The 24048-nt window shown below is 33.3% G+C and overlaps 3 protein-coding genes across 5 annotated transcripts; all 3 read left to right on the top strand.

Annotated features, from left to right (window-relative positions):
- The first annotated feature begins 834 nt into the window (after positions 1 to 834).
- LOC107016634 (poly [ADP-ribose] polymerase 3-like) lies at positions 835 to 5441 on the top strand. The gene is made up of 17 exons (XM_015217048.2): positions 835 to 1229; positions 1410 to 1605; positions 1694 to 1810; positions 1888 to 1945; positions 2021 to 2090; positions 2296 to 2470; positions 2553 to 2686; positions 2773 to 3010; positions 3093 to 3220; positions 3306 to 3382; positions 3465 to 3625; positions 3704 to 3913; positions 3995 to 4097; positions 4188 to 4270; positions 4343 to 4486; positions 4561 to 4743; positions 4922 to 5441. The coding sequence occupies exons 1-17, from the start codon at positions 835 to 837 to the stop codon at positions 5003 to 5005; spliced, it is 2556 nt and encodes an 851-aa protein (XP_015072534.2). The 3' UTR covers positions 5006 to 5441.
- Positions 5442 to 7542: 2101 nt separating this feature from the next.
- Positions 7543 to 10107, top strand: LOC107006448 (60S acidic ribosomal protein P2-like). 2 transcript variants are annotated; one of them, XM_015205017.1, is made up of 3 exons: positions 7543 to 7738; positions 7832 to 7927; positions 9628 to 10107. In XM_015205017.1, exons 2-3 carry the CDS (start codon positions 7840 to 7842, stop codon positions 9873 to 9875), a joined length of 336 nt encoding a protein of 111 aa, XP_015060503.1. In that variant the 5' UTR covers positions 7543 to 7738; positions 7832 to 7839; the 3' UTR covers positions 9876 to 10107. The 2 variants fall into 2 exon arrangements, with proteins under 2 accessions (XP_015060503.1, XP_015060529.1); XM_015205043.2 differs by having other exon boundaries at positions 7620 to 7738; positions 7835 to 7927.
- Positions 10108 to 17765: 7658 nt separating this feature from the next.
- LOC107008339 (mitochondrial inner membrane protease ATP23) lies at positions 17766 to 22985 on the top strand. Of its 2 annotated transcripts, none has more exons than XM_015207332.2 (6): positions 17766 to 18102; positions 18714 to 18814; positions 19181 to 19302; positions 20823 to 20960; positions 21056 to 21139; positions 22582 to 22985. In XM_015207332.2, the coding sequence occupies exons 2-6, from the start codon at positions 18742 to 18744 to the stop codon at positions 22714 to 22716; spliced, it is 552 nt and encodes a 183-aa protein (XP_015062818.1). In that variant the 5' UTR covers positions 17766 to 18102; positions 18714 to 18741; the 3' UTR covers positions 22717 to 22985. The 2 variants fall into 2 exon arrangements, with proteins under 2 accessions (XP_015062818.1, XP_015062817.1); XM_015207331.2 differs by having other exon boundaries at positions 17767 to 18074.
- The last annotated feature ends 1063 nt before the right edge of the window (positions 22986 to 24048 follow it).

The raw sequence follows: 24048 nt of genomic DNA, 5'->3' as shown, positions 1-24048 counted from the left end.
TTTAGAATCAAAAGATAAAATAAAATCTATTATTTTTTTAAATCTCCGTTCCATTTTAAATTAGGTCTTCCTTTTGAAATGCACCATCTCAGAAGAGTAATTCTATTATTTTTTTAGAATAAAAAGATAAAATAAAATCTATTATTTTCTTAAATCTCTGTTCCAAGTCAAATTAGGTCTTTCTTTTGGAATGCAATGTCTCAGAAGAGTGAAAAATTCTATTTATTTTTTTTAGAATCAAAAGATAAAATAAAATCTATTATTTTTTTAAATCTCCGTTCCATTTTAAATTAGGTCTTCCTTTTGAAATGCACCATCTCAGAAGAATAAAAAATTCTTTTTTTTTTAAGAATCAAAAGATAAAATAAAATCTATTATTTTCTTAAATCTCTGTTCCAAGTCAAATTAAGTCTTCCTTTTGAAATGGATGGATTATTATTTCTTTTAATATATAGTTGATTAAAACTAGGGAGAAAGTAATAAAATGTGTGTGTGTACATTTGTTGTTGTATTTGGTTTATGCGTGAGAGAAGTGCAGCAAACATTTCTTTGCTCTATAAGTATAGATTGGCTTAAGAATTCTTGGAGGATTTAACTTACATACGCTGACATGTTGTAGCAGGTGGTCCTTCGATAATTTCACTTATTATAGGTAGGTGCATACGTTTAGTTACAACAACTAATAGTACGTTTTTGTCCCAAATAAGTTCGGATCGGCTATATGTTAACAAAGGTTGAACTTGAAAATGTGTTAGACAAAAAAGTGGTATGGTGCCTCATCAAGTTCGCGGTGACACGATTCACCGTAAAATTACATTATACAGCTAGATTAAAATGATGATATTATATATAAAAATTCTATTGGTCGACACCCGTCGTGTGTTACTTCTTTATATTTTGACACTTCCTTGGAAAAAATTTGACTCCGCTACTCGATTTATGCAAGTGAAGGTTCATGAGACCCGATCTCAAGCTCACTCGACAAGCGAAGAGAGAAAGGTGATGAGGAAGCAGCAGGCAGAGAGCAACAGCCAAGAGACAGCCTCACACAAAAAGGCAAAAACTGACGAAGAAGAAGAAGGTGTTGTCCACGAAGATGGAATCAGAGCCGAGTTTGAGAAATTCTGTAAAACTATAACCGAACATCTCTCCGTCAAGCAAATGCGCGAAATCCTTGAAGCAAATGGCCAGTATTCTAAAGGTGAAGATGATGCTGTTGTTCCTAGATGGTAAGTTAATCCGGTTTTGTTAAGAAAATTCGTTGCATCATAATATACTATTCGAGCTTCAAAATCTATATTTGAAATATGTATACGTTGTAATATCATTCGAGGCATTGTAGTTGTTGTTTCGTGTGAGGTTTATTGAGAATTCTTTCATACTTGATCGACTCCTCTTTTCTTGGACAGTCAAGACATAATGTTCTACGGGCCACTAGACAATTGTCCTATATGTGGTGGCAAGTTGGAATGCTCTGGCGATGGTTATCATTGCGTCGGAGATTATAGTGAGTGGTCGAGTTGTATCTACAGCACGAAGGAACCACCGAGAAGAGAAGAGTCTCTCAAACTCCCTAAATCTGTTGAAAGTACTCCAATATCTGATGTAATGTCATAAAACTAATTAGTTTTGATACATTTCGATGGACGAAAGGAAAGGAAAGAAATTTGACTATCTCTGTATGTTCTCATAGCTGATCAAGAAACGTGGAAATCCTAACAAGAGTCGCCCCCGAAAGGAAATATCTTCCCCAAAGAAGCCATTTGATGGAATGATGGTATCTCTAGCTGGTCGTCTTACTCGAAAACACGTACGTACTCAAGAACTTCTGATGAATTTGGCTTCATTTTTGTGTATGTTTATGTTACGCTATTATATTGTGCACAGCAATACTGGAAATCGAAAATCGAGAAATTTGGTGGAAAAGTGAACAACTCTATCACTGGTAACGTTCAGTGTAATTTTATTATGAAATTTACTTCTCTAGTTGTGTAGGAACTAAAAGTGTTCCCTCTTGCAGGGGTTGCTTGCGTAGTAGTTTCTCCCGCTGAACGTGATCGTGGTGGCTCATCCAAAGTAGCTGAAGCTTTGTATGTATATCTAATTGACACTACATTAATTGGATTAATAAAAATTGCTTTCTATATTCTAACGTCGAGCAGAGGTGGACACATTCGAGGAGTTCAACTTATCGATTTACGGTTGAATTCATTGTGCTTTTGCAATTACTGGTTCAATTGAACAGGTGAGTTTATGTTGCATCCGCCTCTGATTCGAGATATTGTTGTTTCTCAGGGAGAAGGGTATACCGGTAGTGAGGGAGGCTTGGTTGAATGATAGTATAGAAAAGGAAGAAGCTCAGTCTTTAGATGCATACGACATCGCCAGTGACATTGCTGTAGAAGGTAAAGGTATTCCCCTTGATAAGATGGATCCAAGTGCAGAGGCACTCGAAACCGTAACAGCCGAGGTATACACACCCCGCCCCCCCTTTTCACATTTGCTACTTAAATCTTGGTGTTTATGTCAATACCGTTTTTTGTTTATTGTAGCTTAAAGTGTTCGGAAAAAGAGGTGTACACAAAGATAGTAAGATGCAGGACGAAGGCGCAAGAATATTGGAGAAAGATGGCTTATTGTATAATTGTGCGCTGTCTATTTGCAACCAAAAGAAAAAACTCAACGAGTGATGCTCGAAATTCTCCCTAGTTTTTTCGAGTTCTTAGTATTTTTTTGCAGGTGCTGATGAAGTGATTCTTCAAATTGATGCAGCTTCAGTATTATGCAACTTATCATGTCATCGGAGAATCGTTTGCATATGTATCTTAGAAGGGGCAGAAATGGTGATAGTTTAAGAGCAGATGACAAGTTAGAGGAGTGGGAAAATGTCGATTATGCGATTAAGGAGTTTGCTAGGCTCTTTGAAGAGATGACTGGAAATGAGTTCGAACACTGGGAAAGGGAAAAGGAGATTCACAAAAAGCATCACAAGTTCTACCCTATTGATATCGTACTTCACAACTTAAATTTTTTCTACGAGGTTCACTTACGTACCATTTGCTAGATCACTCAACCATGGTTTAATTTTGTAGGATGACGGAATAGAGGTTAGGCATGGAGCGCTTGGCCTAAGGCAACTTGGTTCTGCTGCTGCACATAGTAAGCTTGATTCGGTAGTGGCAAATTTCATGAAAGTCCTTTGTAGCCAAGAGATATACAGGTATTAACGCCGTTCAGGTCGAAGCTGTTTCCGTCTTTTCCTTACGTGTGAAATGAGCTGAAGAAGTGTTGTATGCTGGATGAAGGTATGCTTTAATGGAGCTGGGACACGATTCACCGGAAATTCCTATAGGGATGCTTACTAATTTTCATCTGAGAAGATGTGAGTCTTCTCTCTGCCTATTAGTGTATTTCGTATCGGTGATGAACATTCAAAAAGATTCGTTTACTTTTTAACTCTACAGGTGAAGAAATTCTCCTACACTTCGTGGAGAAGATAAAATCAATGAAGGAAACAGGACCGGAAGCAGAGGGTGTCTGGCACGAGTTCAGTCAAATGTGGTTCACTCTCGTGCCATCTACGAGGCCTTTTACTTTCAGAGATCATACCGATCTCGCAGAGCATGTAAATGTCATTTTCTCTAAATCTTTCACCGCATTATATACTAAGGTGTTTTTAACTTACTGTTTGAAAATAAACAAGGCTGCTTCTGCTTATGAAACTATCCGCGACATCAACTTTGCCTCGCGTATTATAGAAGACATGTCTGGATCTACGCTCGATGATCCTCTCTTCGAGTGTTACAAGAAACTCCTGTGTTCAGTTTCTCCCTTGGAGAAAGAATCTGATGACTACAAAATGATAGTGAACTACTTGAAGAAAACTTACGAGCCGGTCCAAGTTGGAGATATGGTAAGATCTATTTATGTTCATTTCCAGTTCTCTTTCGAAATATTGAACCGTCGGTGTGATCTATAATGCATGTTTCATCAGAGCTACGGCATATCGGTTGAGAATATATTTGCTGTTGAAGTTAGTGCTTGTCCTTCCCTTGATGAGATCAAGGAATTACCAAACAAAGTTCTTCTCTGGTGTGGTAAGTAATCTCTCATTGGTATATAGTTCTCGTTCGAGGGTTGTTTCAAGACGATGAATGTTATTGTCGATCACATTGTACTGATGTCAGGTACGAGGAGTTCAAATCTTTTGAGGCACCTGCAGAAAGGTTTCTTGCCTTCAGTTTGTTCACTTCCCGTATCGGGATACATGGTACGGAAATTCATCTTCTGAGATCTATCTTTTAGTTTTACATTTGCTCTCACCGTTAATATGCACGTTCAGTTTGGAAGAGCCATCGTTTGCACGGATGCAGCAGCAGAAGCAGCAACATATGGTTTCACAGCTGTAGATAGGCCAGAAGGTTTCTTGGTTTTAGCCGTTGCTTCACTCGGTGAAGAAATTAAGGAGTTTTCGAGTCCTCCCGAGGTAGCAAAGACACCGTTATATACGCACTCGAATGTTAGTTTGTAGTTGATCGGACTGTCTGCTTTATGATGCAGGATACTCGAGCATTGGAAGAGAAGAAAATCGGAGTAAAAGGACTTGGAAGGAAGAAAACGAACGAGAAAGAACATTTTGTCTGGAAGGATGATATTAAGGTACCGTGCGGTAAGCTGATTCCATCGGAGCACAAGGATAGTGTCCTCGAGTACAACGAATACGCCGTCTATGATCCACAGCAGGTACTTCATACAACATTTATACACAACATTTATACAGCGATGTTCTGTTCTGTTATATCATTAGTAGTGGGATTTGTTTTCCCTTTTTTTGGCTGTGCGTATAAGGTGAATCCAAACCCGGCCCTACGGACGGACAATCCCTTTGGGTTTGACATTTTCCGCTTTTTTTTCTGTCAAGGTGAGTATAAGGTACTTAGTGGCGGTAAAATTCAACGAGCTGGATGTAGTATACGACACAGCTGAACCCGAACCCGAGCAATAATGGAAAACAGAGTAAGACAATCGTTGTACATGCTATATTTTCGCTTGTGCCTCTTCCCCATGGACTTGAAAAGTATGTTTTTGCTAGTGTAAGAGGAATGCAACGGCGTCATTTCGTTGATGTACACAGTTCTCTTTATGTGGTAGCCTCTTCTCCCATGGACTTAAAAAGTATGTTTTTGCTAGTGTACGAGGAATGCAGCGATGTCGTTTCGTTGATGCATACAGTTCTCTTTGTTATGTTTTTGCTAGTGTACGAGGAATGCAGCGATGTCGTTTCGTTGATGCATACAGTTCTCTTTGTTTTTGCTAGTGTACAATGACGTCTTTTCGTTGATGTACACAGTTCTCTTTATGTGGTAGCCTCTTCTCCCATGGACTTAAAAAGTATGTTTTTGCTAGTGTACGAGGAATGCAGCGATGTCGTTTCGTTGATGCATACAGTTCTCTTTGTTTTTGCTAGTGTACAACAACGTCGTTTCGTTGATGTTACACAGTTCTCTTTATGTGGTAGAATATATGTAAATATGTTCCCTTTTCACCTGTAAATTCATGTTGTACGAGGAATGCAGCGATGTCGTTTCGTTGATGCACCCAGTTCTCTTTATTTTTGCTAGTGTACGATGACGACGTTTTGTTGATGTACACAGTTCTCTTTATGTGATAATCCGATCTCCCCGTAACGTTGTTACGAGTACATGTTCGTATCTCCGATCTCCGTAACGACGTTACGAGTAAATATTGGTTCTTTACTCTGAAATGGTTCTTGCATTTTGTTGACTTATAGTGTTTGCACCTATTTCAGGAACATGTACAGTTTGATATGTGAACTTATAATATGGTCCAAATATATTTATATTTTTTTATGCATATTTTTATATGTATATTTTGTAAATGTGATCTTTTTACTTTTCAACGGAGAAAAAAATTGCACGAAATTTTCTATCTAGTAGTTTTTGCCCATGTAAATATTAACTCATGTTCTCATTTTTACAATTAAGTCATACCAAACGTGTAGTTCTTGATATTCGTATAACGTGTAGTTTTTGATATTTGTATAATATAATTTGTATAATTGCTTTAGATGTTTGTGTTTATATAAATTTGTTATTTTGAGTTTTCTCATTATATAATTTTGGATTTTGTGTACTCTCAATCTTAGATCTATGTTTATGTGTATAGATCTCAAATTGTATATAATTTATGTGTATAGATCTCAAATTGTATATAATTAATCTAATGGTATATTTCTATATTTTACTTGCACAGAAAATATGTAATAACAACACCAAGTCTATTAACATAATTATACAGAATTTATAAGTAAAAATCAACTTTTACTACTTCCTTTATAAAAAACTTTTAGGCGGAATTATTTATACAAACACTAACTTCATTAAAAGTTATAATAATCAATCGAAAATGATTTTGAATAAATTAAAACCAATTCATACCAATCAGTTTTATAAAAATATAGATAAACATAGCTCAATTATATAAATACACAACATATAAACGAGATCGTCTATAGCAACTTAAATCATAGTTACGATTTTTTATAGATAAAGAGCCTAATTGAATTTATTATTAAAGTTACTTGCAAAAATTTTCACCATAACGTAGAGGTGTATATCAATCTAGATATTTTTATACTAGAAAATGACAATATTTTAGAAGCGAATGTTGAGGAGCTTAGTGTCAGCAGGTAAATTGACCGGTTTGCCCTTCTCCTCAACTTCTTCAATTTATATTTCGTATTTTATATGTTTTAATTTATTTTTATTTTTGTATTTTCTTTTTTATATACTATGAATTTATAAAATTGGCATAAAAATTTAATCAAAATATTATAAATTTGATTATCTTTCGAAATTTCACATGTACTATATAATTAGGATTGAGAGAGTATTATATATTATTTGAAAATCTTATTAAGAGTTTTACAAATCACAATACTTAACAACAACTTAATATAGTTGAAAATCAAATTAAAATGTGATTAGCTCTGAAAATTTCACATGAGCCACATAAATTGTCTCAAAGGTAGTAACATATATTATTAAAGGTAGTAACATATATTATTTGAAAATTACGTTAAAAGTATTATTAATCATAACTTAAATTATTTAAAAACATATTTAAAATTTGATTAAATTTCAAAATTTAACATGTGATATACTAATTCGGACAAGAGAAATAACATATATTATTGTATAAATTACATACTTGAAATACTTTTTAAAGAATGTATTAAAAATCTAGTTAATTCTCAAAATTTCACACGTGCCACATAAATCATAATAATGAATAATTTATAATCTTTTTAAAAATTAATTTACTTTCGAAATATCACATATGCCAAAGATATTATTTGAAAGTAAATTAAAAAAATAACTAAATTAATTTTATTTATATCATATAAAAAAAATAACTAAATTAATATACAAGCCCGGGCTTTTATATCTAGTAAATAAAATAAATAGAATAAAATAATTGTTACAAAAAATTAATAACGAGGAAAAAAAGAAATGAAGAAGAAAAAGTCAATCTAGAAATCAGAAGGGTAGAAATGTAAACTCACATAATATTCCGGGTCGACCCACAATCACCTCCACTTTAACCCTACCAAAACCCTAACTGTATAAATTGCCGCATTATTCACCATTGCGAAACCCTAATAGCAGTCCCAAAATCTACCATTGAAGAAGTTTCTCGTAGCTTCCAATTCTCCTCAGTAATTGCTCTCTCTTGATTCATACTTTTTAGCCGTTTCGTATTGTGTTTTCAATTTATGTATCTAATGTTTCTCTTGTGTTTACTGTTATAGAAGAAGAAATGAAGGTTATTGCTGCTTATTTGTTGGCTGTTTTGGGTGGTAATGCATCACCTTCAGCAAAAGATTTGAAGAATATCCTCGGTTGTGGTAAAAAAGTTAACCCCTTTTTTGTTTTTGTTTTTTTGGTTTAAATTTGAGTGATGGTTTGATAAAATGGTGTAATCAGGATGTTAACATCAAAATGGAGAGATAGATTAATGTACTATTTGAAACATGTTAAATTATTGGGTAGTACAATGAAATGGGTATGAATGGAGCAGAATGTATATTGATGATCAATAAAACCCTAATAGTTTGGTGTCTTAGTGTTTAGTTGTGTGTTTGAGGCTGCAAACTGGTAAAGGCCATTGTGTGATTCATGGGTAAGGGGAATTTGGGGCATGGGGTTTAGCTTTTATTAAATGAATAATTTTCACATGCATACTGTTACTGAGAGCAGAATGTATATTGATGATCGATATATGGAAAAGCTTAAAGTTTGGTAAAGCCATTGTGTGATTCATGGGTAAGGGGAATTTGGGGCATGGGGTTTAGCTATTATTAAATGAATAATTTTCACAGGCATACTGTTACTGAGAGCAGAATGTATATTGATGATTGATATACGGAAAAGCTTAAAGTTTGGTAAAGGCCATTGTGTGATTCATGGTAAGTGGGATTTGGGTCATGGGGTTTAAATTTTCTTAGATGAATAATGTTCTTATGCATACTGTTAGTGAGTAGATTTAACCTCTGGAGCAGAATGTATATTGATGATCGATATACAGAAGAGCCTTATAGTTTTGTTTCTCAGTCTTTTTTTGTGCGTACTATTAGTGAGTAGATTTAACCTATGGAGCAGAATGTATATAGATAATCGATATACGGAAAAGCCTAATAGTTTGGTTTCATAGTCTTTTTTTGTGTGTTTGAGGTAGCAAACTGGTAAAGGCCATTCTGTGATTCATGGGCAAGGAGGATTTGGGCATGGTGTTTAGATTTTCTTAAACGAATAATGTTCATATGCATACTGTTAGTGAGTAGATTTAACCTCTGGACTTTGGGCCAGTTCTTTTTAGCCACCTGTCTTTGAAAAATATGAGTTGTTTTACCCAATTAGTTGCCTAGTTTCATCTACACAGGCAATGGAGTAATATATTGGTATAAAATTTGAAGCTTTGTTATGTGGGGAGAGTACCAGAAGCTACTTAAGGTGGACTGGGATTGAATTGGAATTTAAGATTAAGTATGCAGAAAGATAGAGGGAGGGGTTTTAGAAGTATGAATCCTGACACTGATTTTGTTGTCTTCTTGAAATATGATTTGCCTTATTAAGAATTATGGTGAAAATATTTTAAATTAATGTTGTAGTATTAAATGGTTCAATTTTTCAAATAACAAGTCTTTTACTATGAAATTTGATGTAGTTGAATTTACTCTATACTTTGCAAGCTGTTAATGAATGAGGTAGACTTCAAGTGTGTTGCTAGTCCCCGTATTCTTTTCTTAAGTTTGGTAGAAGTGACCATGGTGTTGTCGTTTTCCATTAACCTGCAATGTTGAGATTATAGTGTTATGGTGTATCTCTCATATGTATACATGAGGTAGGAATACCATTAAGTTTTAGTTTCATGTACATGGTAAATGCACAATCATTGCTCTACAGTTGTTAATTCTTTGAGATGTCTTGAGCAGATGACACGACGAATTGTGTTACCTTACTATCGGTATCTATTATATCCATGCCCATGCCAAATGTGTCTGGTTGTTTGTTGCACACTCACATTTGTGGTTGATGTGGTCTGTAGTTGGTGCTGAGGCTGATGATGACAGAATTCAACTGCTCTTGTCTCAAGTCGATGGCAAAGATATCACAGAGCTGATCGCTGCTGGCAGAGAAAAGTTGGCTTCAGTACCTTCTGGTGGTGGTGCTGTTGCAGTTGCTGCCCCTGCCGGTGGAGCCGCTGCAGCCCCTGCTGAGGAGAAGAAGGAAGAAAAGAAGGAAGAGAAAGAGGCATCAGAAGATGAAGATATGGGCTTCAGTCTATTTGATTAGAAGAAAACAATCTAGTTCTCTATGCATCCCTTGAGCTTACTTTAGGAAGTATTTTTTGGTCTAGTAATGGATTTTGTTATTAGTCATCTAGTTTGACAAAACCTTGATTTTACTTTTTGAAACATTTTTGAGGCAGATGCTTAGAAATTAAATGACTTTGATTATATTCCCTCTTCTTATTTGATGTATGTCATTCAAATCTAGAATCTGTAATCATTGAAGTTTTGTTCAACATGCCACTCCACATTGTTTGATAGGGCACTTGTGTGTTTGTGCATTGCAGACAATCATATAGCAAGTGCAAATCAAACTCTATGTCAATGTTTATTTATTTTTTATGACAAAAGGGAAACCTGAAGTCACTACTCTTTGGGTCTGCACACGGTAAAATTTCTGCTCATATGTAATAGCTTGTAAATAACATAGGAGAGGTAACCCATATTAGGCAAGTTCGGTGTGACGAGTTCGACCTAGAAGGCAAATGATTTCAAACTTGAGACTTCCAACATGGAAGTCCGTTCCAAGCTCAAACCAATATTTATTAAACATGAAGGTTATGCTTCCAATCTTGAGAACCAAATAGCCCTTGTTATTTGTCGACAATGACCGGACGAGTGGGGCGGATAATCTTAACTATAGCCACCATTGCACATTATTTTTTTTAATTACGAAGATGATCACGTGAGCAACCCTTTGATTACGTGACAATAACTTAGTACAAGAACTAAGAAGTTCACAAGGATGAGTAGACTTGAAGATGGATGAATATAAGAGGCTACAATTCCAAATGGCAAGAATTATTCCCTTTTTCCAATGTGCTTGCTGGCTAAAAACAAACTAAAATTATCCTCAAACACCAAAACTAACATATGAAAAACACTAAATCAAGCTGTCGAGTTCCACACCTCTTATAATCATATCGTAGGCAATGAAAGGTAAAGGATAATTCATTGGAGTGTGAAATACGTTGGTTATAGAGCTTGGACAAATCAAGTCCTCTATATATTAATGGTTCGAAAATGGAATAGATTATTTATTAAAGAAATATGTGATCAATTCAACAGATTTAATTTATATTACAATAAGGGAAAAAGATAAAAAAAAGTGTCCTTAAATTATTGAAAGGAATAAAAATGACCTTCGTTTATAGTTTGACTCAAAGATATCGTTGTGGTCAATGTTTTGACTCAAAATGCCCTAGCACTCAATACTTTGTTCTAAACATGTCCCTATAGTTATAAAATAGCTAAAAAATGGCTTTTTTCCGAATAAATATATTATTTTTTTTCTTTTTAAACATATCTTCTTCTTAATTAAAATATTATTAAGAAACACTATTCTTATTTTCTTTCTACTAAAATCACTTTAACAAATAAAAATGTAAGAAATATTTTCTTCTTCTTCTTAATCTCATTTTATCAATTAAAATAGAATAAGTTCATGTACCCTTTTGATAAATAATGCATGTCATTTATATATATAAGATCATAATATATCTATCATTAATATATATATATATATATATATATATATTGCTAAATAACGGAAGGATTTTATTTATTTAATAAAAGTTCAACCATACAAAAGTGGAACTAGTCTATGAGTTACTGTTCCAATCACTTCTCTTTCTAATGCATCTATTGCTAGTGAAGGAGATGCTTCAAAAACCATGGGTTGATTGTTGATCATATATGGATCCTTTGTTTTTCTTTCGTATTTGGCTAATATTTTTATTTTTTATTTTTTTCTGAATTAAAGTAAGATAAACATTTGCTAATTTTTTTTTGAAAAAAAAACATTAATTGAAAAAAAAAGTGTCAAAAAGAAAATAATCATATATTTATTGGAAAATAAGCTTTTTTGACCCATTAAATAACAATAAGGGCTTTATTGGATTAAAATATTGATGGAAAGAACATTTTTGGATCAAATTACAAACGGGGGCATTTTTGTTCCTTTCACATAGCTTAAGGGCATTTTTGAACCAAAGTATTGACGGTAAGAGCATATTTGAGCCAAACTATAAACGAAGAGCATGTTTGTTCCTTTCACATAGTTTAAAGATATTTTTGACCTTTTTACCCTTGAAATAAATTACTCCCACCGTTTCACAAAGAATAGTATAGTTTGACTTGACACGAAGTTCAAGAAAATTAAAAAAATTTTGATCATGTGGTTCTAAATTAAAGTTAAATGTACAAAATTGTCCCTTAATCTGTGGCTTAAAACACGTCTCGTGGAAAATTGTTACCAAAAAAAGAAAGAGATCATTCTTTTTGAAAAAGACTAAAAAGAAAAGGAGATCATTTTTTAAAAACGGAAGAAAAATAAATACCATTTTCAAGAGGTCGATATATTTAAAATAACATTTTATTTAAATAATATCAACTTCACTATATCAGTATTTATTAAATATTTTTAATTATTTTAAAAAAATATGGAGATCCCGTAGTTGGTAAATTAACACTTGAGGATGATAAATATTTTACCCTTTTCTCTCCAACATTTTGCTTATATCACATTTTTATAAATTGATAAACAAAGAGTCACTTTATATCGATAACTAACAACTCATAATACAAGTTATAAATTAGTTTATGTTCGTATTAATAGCATAATCAATTTTCTTCTAGTGAAGATGATCAACAATCTTCAACAAAGCTTGCAGATGCGATATTTTCGAAGTCATACGTTATGATGAATTTCTGTTGCTACCATACTGTAGTTGAAAATGAGAACACAATCACTTGGAGTTGGTTTATTTCTCTGTTGAAAGAAGACTTGGGATTAGGAGATCGAAACAAGTTTCACCATTATGTCAGACATGCAAAAGGTAAACTTGTTTTTAGTTATCTGTTGGTTTATCATTTTTTCAACTTAATTATCTAATGTTTGTTGTAACATGTAGGGACTAGATATAGCTATAAAGGAGTTGATGTCAGCTTGTGAGGAAAGAAGGTGTGCTAGGCATATACTAGCAAATTGGTCAAAGAATTGGAGAGGGCTGCAAAGGAAGAAGCAGTTCTGGAAGTGTGCTAGAAGTACTTTTGAAGCTTTAGTATGAGTAAATTCAATGATTGAAAATTCTATAATGTCAGTCATTCTAACTATTTTCGTTTTAAAATTAATTGTTGTCACTTTTTTCATGTTTTGTTTGAGTGTTTTTTTTTTTTGGTCTATGGTCAACAACCGAATAACCAAATCAAACCGAACCAAAACTGATAAATATATACTATATTTGTTTGGTTTGGTTTGATTTTGATAATTTAAAACTGACAAAATTGATTTGATTTTGATTTTGACCAATAACCGATCCAAACTAACCCGTAACAACATTCCTACTCGTGAGGAAGACATCCATTGTCATAATCTTGTCTCCTAAAATCGTGTAGTGGTGAATACATAAATTTGTTTTGCTTGTTCTTTTTTATTTTCAAACATAAGGTTTGTTCTTTGCCATTTCTCGAGGAAAGGATCAAAATAGTCCCTCTTTTTTGAGCTAAGACTCAAAGTGATCCTTGAGTTTTCACATGGAGCACTAATAGTCCTTCTTGTTTGTAATATTAGTGCACTTTTGGTCTTTGTCCAAAATTTTACCTATTTTTTTGCATTTATTTTATTCATAACCCATGTATGGGATGTTCAATCGTTATTTTATATATTTAGTAATTAGTAAAAATAACAACTCCATATCAAAATATGTGAGAAGAAAAACACTTTGTTTTGTTTAGTAGAAATCCTATTGCAGGTAAAGTCGAGAGGTTCCGTATGGGATGTACAATTTTTTTTCCTCCAAAGTCATATGTTAAAATATTCTTAAGTTTAGCTCCAGTAATATTTCTAGTGAACAGATCTTATCATTTCTCTCAGATAAAATTATTATTTCTATTAAATATATAATAAGACGTTTGGACATTCCTTATATAAAATTTTGGACAGAATTAATATTAAAAAATAGACAAAATTTTAGGAGAGGACCAAAAGTGCACCAATATCGCAAACATGAGGGACTATTAGTGCTCCGTGTGAAAATTCAAGAATCACTTTGAGTCTTAACCCAAAGATGAGGGACTATTTTGAGCCTTTCCTCCCATTTCTGCAAGAAAACTTAAATGCAGAAAAAAATGAAAAAGGAATACCTCTATAAGCATTGCTATGTGCTGCTAGGACACAGAGATAATCTATATTGCTCAAACTCGAGTGCAGATATTCGATAAAGGTGCGAATCTAGAGGCTAACTCATTATCACATAACTTTTTAGTATTCGGGGGTTTGTATCCGAGTGCTGTGATATAGTCAATAAATGTATATTATGACATATAAAGTATGTATTTCAATTAATTAAAAGTATTGAACTAAAGCTAATAAAATTAAATTCTTTTGTAAACACACACCAAATTTTTGCCCATAAGATGTCTCATGAAATAAATTTAATTCTACCATTATGTTCATTGCAAATGTATTCTCCGTTAACTTTCCAAATTCATTGCATAATATTTTATTTGTAGCACCAATGATAATATCATCAACATACACTTTGAACGTTCAATACACTTAACCTTTCCTTGTTAGGAATATTGTATTGTTGATTTTACCTCTTGTTTCCTTTTGAAGGGGACTACATATTTTGAATGTAGTCTACATGTGAATATATATATTAGTGTTACTATCCTCGAAAAATAAATAAATAAAAACAAAATGCCCAATCAATCTAATTTGGTTCTCATTTCAACTTTTCTTTTTCAATAATTTGAAGGAGTCTAGGCAAACAATAACACTAGATTTGGGCCTGAGAAATGAAATTTGGGCTGAGGCCAAATAGTTTGTTTCTCCTTATGTATCTTTGTTTGTTTTAATTGACTCCAAATTTTGGTTAATTTAATTAAGGTCTCATTTGTTTGTACTTAATGGAGGTCTGAATCATAATCAATCAGATTCAGCTAATTAAGTTCATTTATTTTATTTTTTAAAAAAACTCTTAATGGGTCTGAAGAGGTCTGAACGAATCAAATCTGTAGGAGACTCTCAACAACATTCAGACTCATTTAGCAAGTTATCAAATAATAAATCATAATTTCTCTACTTTGGGCATGTCTTTTATCTCATAACTAAAAACTTTCTTTCTCACTTTTCTCAATCAAACACCATGTTTTCCCAATTGGTAAGTTTTCATAAATTCTTTCAAGTAGTTTTTTTATATTAATATTTTTCTTGTATTGATGTGTGTGAACACTGATTGCAATAAAACTTTTATTAAGATTGTTGTTTATTAAGATTTTTGAATGAAAAAATAGTACTTCTAATCATTGATTATTAAAACTTTTAAAACTTCTTTTTATATCAAAAGTGATATATTTTGGTGAAATGAAAATTTTATAATATTTTATTAATATAATGTTTAATTTCACTTCCACATTCAGATATTAAAACAAACAACATTATATTAAGTGTTCAGATTTGGAAATCACATCTTAATATTCAGACGTGTATTCAGATCAAAACCCACAAATCTTACTGCAAAACTTAATATTAAGATGTGTATTCAGATTCAGACTTCTTAATCTTAATGGAAACAAATGAGGCCTAAATCCCTTAAAGATGAACCATATTTTGGTTATGATATTCAATTAATCCTTAATTCTTATTATTGTTGTTGTCGCTTTTTTAGTATTATGTGATAAATTGATTTTGTATCGTATTAATTTTAGATCTAACCTTATGATTTGGACTACTATGTCGACATAATCAATTACAATCTTGATGTTGGCACGTTTGATTTACAACCATCTTGAATTGCCTCTTTTTTCCATTAATAAAAGAAAGTTGACTTTATATGAAAAATGGGTTGTATTATTAGGTGATTGGATCAGCTTAAAATTGAGTAATTTAAGTAAAATTGAGTTATTTTTATTGATTTGGGGTCTTCCATCCAATTAAGCAGTACGATAATAAGTTTGTAGATAACAATGATAAGAACAACTTAAAGTCTAACAATAAATGAAAGTTGAGGGGTATTTTTGACTTTTTCCCCATAAAATAATTACTTGCATTTTACAACTCATATTAAAGTTAAAAAAGGATCAGTAGACTTGAAGAAAAAGACCGGGATAGTTCGATGAATATAAGTGGACATTGGCTACAATAAAGAATAGCAGAAGAAAAGTATAATTCAGGAAGTCTTCTGCTAGCCCAAGATCGTTAAGTAAGATCGAAAGATTCAACTAAAGAATAAGAAGAAGCTAGAAAGTTAAAGAAAGAATTTGGAAAGAAGAACTTTGTAATGGAAAGACTCTTTAAATACTTTGATTTTTCCACCATCCCCTGTTTATACTTGTCTATGGATGACACTAGAAACTTTTCTAGATACATCTATAAGAGTGAACTTTCTTCTAGTAATTAATTTGAAATATCTGGATATTTTTTCAAGGCAGCTATTCTAGAATATCTAGATATTTCTTTAAGATAATTATTCTAGGTACCACGCTATACCATTCTAGAAACTATACTAGAAAATCTATGATATTTCAAAAATCAACTTTATCATTTTTCACCGCTACAACCCAAAATAGTAGATTAACAAGGTCAAATGCTATTATGATGATACATATGTCACTTTAATCCTATTTTGTGTAGGTGAAAAGACTGTTGACTCAAATAAAATAGTATACCCAATTAATTTGGACTTGTTACATATGATTTTCTCTCTTTAGAAAAAACTGATCTCTGTTTTTGAAATTAAAAAAAAAAAAGAAGCTATTTTGGGATTTTGAGATGTGAGTTCTCTTTTTTCGTTTCGTATGATTAGTTACATAATGGATTGCTTCTACTATTTGTTAGTTATAGTTAGTTCGTTATGTTTAACAACAACATACCTAGTGTAATCCCACAAATTGAATTTGGAGAAGATAGAGAGTAAGCAGACCCATTTCAAAGTTATTTCCCATGATGCACAACTGATATTTTAAGTATAACATAATATTAGACAGAAGTCCTGAGATCGAATCTCACCGGCCCCCATATCAAAAAGAATTTCCACATGCTTGGCTCATGCAAAAGGATCAGGCCCGTACGTGAGGGGGGTATTGAGAATATAATTAACTACAATAAAAGTGTGTTTTCTCAAACAACTTATGCATTTAAGTGAGATGATCACACGCTAATTAATTTAAAAAAAATCCAAATTAATTTAAGAAAAGTTTTCTACCACCCCACATAGTTTTAGCTCAAATTAATTTAAGAAAATTCTAAAAAGTTTCTAGGGTCTCTCAAATTTAGCCTAAGAAATGAAAGAACACAATCCAAAGAACAGAAATGGGAAGTGTATTAGTTCAAGATTGATAGCAAATTTGATGATGATTGTGATTTGTGAGATTAAGCTGGGTAGCTCTGCTCATTTTGTCACAGTTAGTGACTGTTGACATTCAATTTTGATTGACCTTTGACCATTTTTAGATATGCGATTCGATTAAATATGTATTTTAAAATATATTTAAGTTTAGAATTTTAATCGATTTTGCATAAAAATTTATATATTTTAGTACGTTTTTATAAAATTATTGTACATATTATTAGAATATTTAGAATTATAAATAAATTTTGAAATAATTATTTTATTCAAATGTTCTAAAATTTAAGTGATTTTAATTATATAAAATATCTTGTAATATTTTAATTGAATAAAATTTCTTTAATTTTCCTCAAAATTATTTAAATCTTAATCTATTTTTATTCTAATTTATTTTGATTCTAGCCATTCTAATTCAATTGACATTTCAATTAATTCATTAAATCCTTGATCAAATCTTAGCCCTACATCTTAATTTATTCAAGGGTCCAGATTAACCCTTCTATCTCTAGACTCCTAGACCTAAACTATTTTCATTCTTCTTCTTCACTCCCCCTCTCCAGCCGCCGCCCCTCCTCTCCTTTTTTTTTTCCGACGAGTGAAGCAGCCGGACAGAAACACCAGCAGCTGCCTGAAAGGCGCCTCCTCTCCCTCTTCCCAGCCGTCGTCTTCTCCTCCGATTTATCCTCCCTCCTCTGTTCCCTTTTCCGGAGGGTAGCATCTCGGCGAGAGCACAAGCAGCAGCTACATCGAGCTCCGGCGAGCCTCCTTCTTCCTTCTACTCCTTTCTCTGGCAAGAATCTGGTCAGCAGCAGCGAAAACAAATCAGCAAGGCCCTCGTGTCTCCTTCTCCGGTAAAAAAACTTACTCATTATTTTTATGGTAAGTTTTAGCATGGTAATTGATTCTCATGGATGATTATTTGTTATTTATGACTATAATATATCCTCTTTCCTCTCTTTAATTTGATTTCCAACAATAATATGTGTGTAATTTTGGCAACTAGATAGCCTTCCTACCTTTTAAGATTATATGTAATATGTTTGGCGAATCACCTAAGCGGAGAGGAATTTACATGCTACGTGTTTAATTAAATAACCTAAATAACAAAGTGATCTTAATTGCTACTTGTTGTAACTCCCACATAAATTGCATGAGGGATGCCTAACACCTTTCCCTCGAGGTAATTTGAATCCTTACTCGTTGACTTTAGTTAGATTTAGCTTGGTTAGACTTTAGTTAGATTTAGCTAGGTTAGATAGATGACCTAACGCGCCTTAATTCGTTAGGTAGCGACTCTTCAAAATCCCAAATTCCAAAAGAGTTGTTAGGTCGTGTCGTCGTGCACAAAACCTGTTTTGAGAAAAAAAAGGGCACAGTGACATGAGATAGAAATATAAAAATGAGACTTTTCCCTTAAATGATTGTGAGACAAACAAAAGGGTATTTCGTTGGCCTGTAAGTGCGAACCATTTACTGTGTCTCTTCTGCAGAGAGAAGCCAGGAAACACGAACAACCAAATGGCGAAGTCATCCACTATCAAAGGAAGTACGGTGGAGGAATGCCAAGACATGATCCGGAGAAGTCTTAGAAGTAAGTTCTTCACATCTCTCTATCTGTATCTCTACCTCTGATAGTTTTCTTCATAGGGTTGTAACTCACATTCAGTGGTTAACATCCATTCAATTTAAACTCTTTAGTTTTTGGTTTTGTACTTACTTTACTGCTTTTTATACATAAATTGCGACAACTTATGGGATGACATATATATATATATATACCTGCAAGCTAATCCAGACACCATTGTATAAAAGCAAAAAGCTTTATAACATAAATTCATATGTTGTTAAAATAAATGGACTTGAATAGAATGGATCTACTTAATTCGTACAGCTGATACAAACTAGTTTAAGATTGTGGCGTAATTGAATGATGTTGACTGTAAGCATTTTTTTGCAGCTCCAATGGTGAAGTTCTTAAAGGAGCATTTGGAGAAATCTGGTTGTCGAATTGGTGATAACTTCATAAGAGCTGTCCATTGCAACAAGATGGCCAGCGGCTTCTATGTTCGTGGACTTGGGGTAATCAACATAATTTGTTATTCCTGGACTTCTCAATATCTATTAGAAGTTGAGATGGCCAATTTTAAGTTTCTGCCTATTGTGGATTAGAAGAACATTTCTTTTTGTGTTTTAAATACAGTTTGTAAATTTTCTGTCTTGGAGTTGGCAAATTCAGTTGAAACCTTGTGGGTCAGTGGAGGACAACCACCTTTTGAAGTAGATAGGGTGTCAAAGATGTCTTCAGGATTGAAGTTACACTTTTACACTAACTTCTCCTGTGTGATGATGGATGTGGACTTTGTATTAATATTTATTTAAAATACGAAAAAGGGCCTAAAATACCCTTTAACTATGTGAATTGGTACAAAAATACCGTTGACGTCAACCTTTAGGCACTATTTTACCCTTATCTTTAACAACCTAAATTCATTAATGACGTATCACTATCCTATTGACTATCTCAAAATTTAATTAAACTAATAAAACAAATGTATACCCACCCAATAGCCCATCCGTAAACTTACCCAAATATATATTCCATTATATTCCTCTTCTGTTAATTGAATAAGAATGAGCAGTCCATACACAGTAACCAAGCTTGTTAGATGGCGAATTAGAGATTGGGTATCTTGAAGAAATGCTTGCAGGTTCCCTTAGATAATTTTATTTCTTTGTTGGAGTACTACAGTACTTTTTTTTTCTGTTACTCTAATTGATATATTAGTCCATTTGTAGAGGAAGAATCGAATAAGTTTTACGCAATGACGCCTCAGAAATAGAGTAGGAAAATGGTGTTCGATCAGATTAGTGATAGCAGGAAAAATAGAAAGAAGAAATTGAATAAGAAAATGGAACAGAGGAAAAAGGAAATAGTGAGTTTCAGTAGAGAAGGATGATTAGGAGGGAGAAAATGACTCAAGCTGGCCTCAATTCTCAGAGCAAGATTATATATTGTTTTGCTTTGAAAACGATGGAGGAATACATATAGTGGAAGATAGAATCGGTGGTATGTCACCAAAAAATTGATCATGCTAAGTGCTAATGTTACTTCAAAATCTGTTTGTAGGAATGTAATGACTCTTCTTCAATTCACCTTTTGCACTTAATTTCCTGTGTGTAGAAATATTAATACTCTCAATGTGATCAAAATATTGGAATACACTGGTAACCCAATAGATAACCTTAAGGATGAAGGTTGGGTTAGAGGATTTGTATAAGTTTACGGGTGGGCTATTGGGTGGGTAATTAGTTTAAAAATTTATGATAGCTAATAGGATAGTGACACCTCATTAATGAATTTAGTCCCTTAAAGATAAGGGTAAAATAGAGCCTAAAGGTTGACGTCAAGGTTATTTTAGGCCAAAAGGTAGACGAAGGGTATTTTTGTACCAATTCACATAGTTACAAGGGTATTTTAGGCCCTTTCCGCTTAAAATATGCAGACTTCAGATGTGTGTGTTTATCTTTGTTTTTCTTATTGTGTTGGTTGTCTTACATCCTCATGTATTTACTCATCTTGTTTCTTTTTTACTATTAAGATACAAGTGTGCAGTAACTACATGCGATATCAAGATGAGGTGAATCAAGTTATCATACATGAGTTAATTCATGCATATGATGAGTGTCGTGCTGCAAACTTGGAGTGGTCTAATTGTGCTCATCATGCTTGTAGTGAAGTTCGTGCTCTCAAGTCTCGCTTGTATACTAATTCTTGTACTTTTTGAGCTGGCTTCGATTATTGAAAATGGATTCTTTGTAACTGCTATTACAGATCAGAGCTGGCCATCTTAGCGGTGATTGCCATTACAAACGGGAACTACTGAGAGGTTTTCTTAAGATACGTGGCCATGAACAAGTGAGTTTTGTTGATCATTGTTTGCTCCTATAATTTTCTGTGTATAGTGTTTGCTCCACCTCAGTTATGGAGCTGCATCTCCGAGCTCATTGGAAACACCCCTGCCCCCAGCTGAACTGTTTACTGCTGAAGAGAATCTGTAGCAGCTTTGAACTTGTGTCCTTCACTTTGTGGAGTAAGCTTGATAAGAAGAAGTTTTCATCTTCTACCCTTCGGGGTGGCCCAGTGGTTTGGGCTTGGGACTTTCATGTTGAAGGTCTCAAGTTCGAAACCCCTAGCCAGCAAAAGCAAGGGGTTTGCCTTCTAGGTCGAGCTCGTCGCGTAGTGTGATTTGAACTGTTCTATTTAGCTGTTTGACATTATTCTGAGTTACATATCCTTATATGGATGGAAAGCTAAAGACAAAGGACTAAAGGCCCTAATTAGCACAGCCATTGATTTTCACCTATAGAAGTGATAGATACATTTCTTTTAATTATACATTTGGCCAGGCCCCCAGGGCTTTGGTCTTGTGTTAAGAGCGCATCGTGTGTGTGTGGATTTAGTCGTACGTCATGAGTTCAAACCCTGCTCTATACAAGTCTGGTATTTAAGTGGAGAAGAGTAGAGGGGTGGCTTGTTATCCAATTTAACAAACAGCTTCAAAAAAAATCATGGTCACTTGACAACTGCTTTTACTGCAAGTCTCGAGTTATTCTCTCTGCAATTCAACTCGTCATTCTTTTCATACATATGCCTTACGTTGTCTTTAATTGCTGAGGTTTTTACATCTTTGAGTGCACTTTTTACTAAGTTTTCCCCCTATCTCGACTGTTTTGACCTACATTGCATTCAGTCCTACTCAAAATGTAATTTCTCTTTGAGGGCCCATATCAATAGTTTGGAAACCAACCGCACCTCAGTCTCTTTCCCCGACTCTCTTTATATGGTTTTAGACAATCCTGGGGTGTTAAGAGTCCCACATTGGTTGAACCTACCCTGCAGTGTTGGACAATTCTTACCTCCCTGGGTTAGCTCTTGGGTTTGTGTTAGGCCGAGTGTTTATCCAAAAGCTCTTGGTAGTCCTTAAGCACAAAAGTTCCCCAAATACCAAACATGAAACCAATCTTTCTAGGACCTTTTAACGAATGTAACAAGTACTGCAGTACTTGTATGGGTTCACGAGACAAGATATTATCCATCTACCTTAGTCGTTGACCCCATGTACCTTAAGGATACTGTATGTGATGAAAAGGTGAAAAAACTTGACTGCTTGATATTGGAAAGATAGAATCGAAATGGAAAAAGGGTTTTTTAGGTTCGTCTCCATACATCGATTCATATTGATCCTTTAATGCATGGACTCTGTATGTAACTTTATATAGATCCTTTTGTACATGTATGACTGCTTAATTGTTAAATTAGTTTCTAACTTTCTTCCCTCTGCATTTGGCTCTATGAAGGAATGTGTGAAGCGAAGAGTTATGAAATCGTTGTCTATTAACCCGAACTGTTCAGAGACCACGAGTAAGGAAACCATGGAAGCTGTCTGGGATATTTGTTACAATGATACTATGCCCTTCGACAGAGCCCCTTGAAACATAACGATTACAGTAGCTTCTCAGGGATAACCAAGATGGCCTTCTGGTAAACTCGATATACTGATATCAGATTGAAAAAATCGCGGTGTTGTTTTAGTTTTGGTTGATACCATTGCATTATTGACTAATCTGTGATGTAATGAGCATAAGTTCTGTAAACTTTACAGGGAAATTTTATACCTATTATAGGAATTATTCATAATAAGTGAATTTTTTCTTTGTTTTGCAATATGAATTGTTCTTATGTCAATCAAACATTTATTAAATCTGAGACTTTATTTTTAAATAAAAAGTCTTATTTATGTAAGTAGTTATGTCTAGTAGAAATTTTAGATCATCAGAACATACAATTTTTCTGTTGTATCTGAATTGTCTAGTAGAAATATTAAGCTTTAGAATAATAAAGTTTCTTCTCATATTTTCAATCTTCACAAGATGGCAATATTTCATGCGCAATGACGGAGTCGGGATATTCATACATATAAAAAAAGTCGAAGGGGCTCAATATCTGCTATATGTAAATAGAATTAGAAGTCAACATACGGGTTCAGTTGAATCCAGTGACTTTTGCTTAAATAGTGTATTTGGATTAAGAAGTTTATAATATATGTACAAATATTAAGTTTATAATTCAATTATCAACACTTGAAATCATTATTATAAAATTCAGATCACTTTTGATCTAAACTACATATATAAACAATAAAATTTTCTAAATAAAAAACTCGGATAAATCTCTGGATCCTTACTAGCTTCGTCGCTCTAATTCCACTAAACCTTAATGTGTAGGGTTAGCATTGTTGAAAAATGATGGATAGAGATTAGAGAGGACCACTATTGCAACAACAATGAATAATATTTTTAAAATTAGAGATTATTTATAAAAGTCAATAAAATGGTTATATATTGTCACGAGTAAATTGATAAAGAGATATTAAAATAATGACGAACCCAATGATGTAATACAACATTACCGACCATAGTAAAAATAATAACATTATTATTCAAAGAATTATTAGAGTTTTTGTTTAATTATTAAATGTACATGTCAAGTTGCACCAAATTTTTTTTAAGCATAAAATTCATATTCAATGATCAGTTGTTAAAAGGAAAAATGAAACTATAATTGGTTTTATGAATGTTGGAGACTAGGAGGCATTGTATATAGGGTTTACTAATATATCTACGGGATAATGCATAATTACCCCTCAATTTATGCCTAAAATTTTAGGGACGCACTTATACTAGACTAAGGTCCTATTACCCCTGAACTTATTTTATAAATAATTTTCTACCCTTTTAGGCCTACGTGACACTAATTTAAAAATA

This window comes from Solanum pennellii, chromosome 1 (genome assembly GCF_001406875.1).
Source record: "Solanum pennellii chromosome 1, SPENNV200".
Lineage (NCBI taxonomy): Eukaryota > Viridiplantae > Streptophyta > Magnoliopsida > Solanales > Solanaceae > Solanum > Solanum pennellii.
Note: the sequence above shows the minus strand (reverse complement) of the source record. Positions and strands in the feature narration are given on the sequence as shown.

What these genes read in the sequence shown, in the direction of transcription:
- LOC107016634 (XM_015217048.2), top strand. Translation starts at nt 835, where the DNA reads ATGATGATATTATATATAAAAATTCTATTGGTCGACACCCGTCGTGTG. An exon ending in AAAGTACTCCAATATCTGAT is followed by an intron (nt 1,606 to 1,693) that starts GTAATGTCATAA and finishes ATGTTCTCATAG; the next exon opens with CTGATCAAGAAACGTGGAAA. An exon ending in GTCGTCTTACTCGAAAACAC is followed by an intron (nt 1,811 to 1,887) that starts GTACGTACTCAA and finishes TATTGTGCACAG; the next exon opens with CAATACTGGAAATCGAAAAT.
- LOC107006448 (XM_015205017.1), top strand. Translation starts at nt 7,840, where the DNA reads ATGAAGGTTATTGCTGCTTATTTGTTGGCTGTTTTGGGTGGTAATGCA. An exon ending in GAAGAATATCCTCGGTTGTG is followed by an intron (nt 7,928 to 9,627) that starts GTAAAAAAGTTA and finishes TGTGGTCTGTAG; the next exon opens with TTGGTGCTGAGGCTGATGAT.
- LOC107008339 (XM_015207332.2), top strand. Translation starts at nt 18,742, where the DNA reads ATGGCGAAGTCATCCACTATCAAAGGAAGTACGGTGGAGGAATGCCAA. An exon ending in GATCCGGAGAAGTCTTAGAA is followed by an intron (nt 18,815 to 19,180) that starts GTAAGTTCTTCA and finishes ATTTTTTTGCAG; the next exon opens with CTCCAATGGTGAAGTTCTTA. An exon ending in TCTATGTTCGTGGACTTGGG is followed by an intron (nt 19,303 to 20,822) that starts GTAATCAACATA and finishes TTTACTATTAAG; the next exon opens with ATACAAGTGTGCAGTAACTA.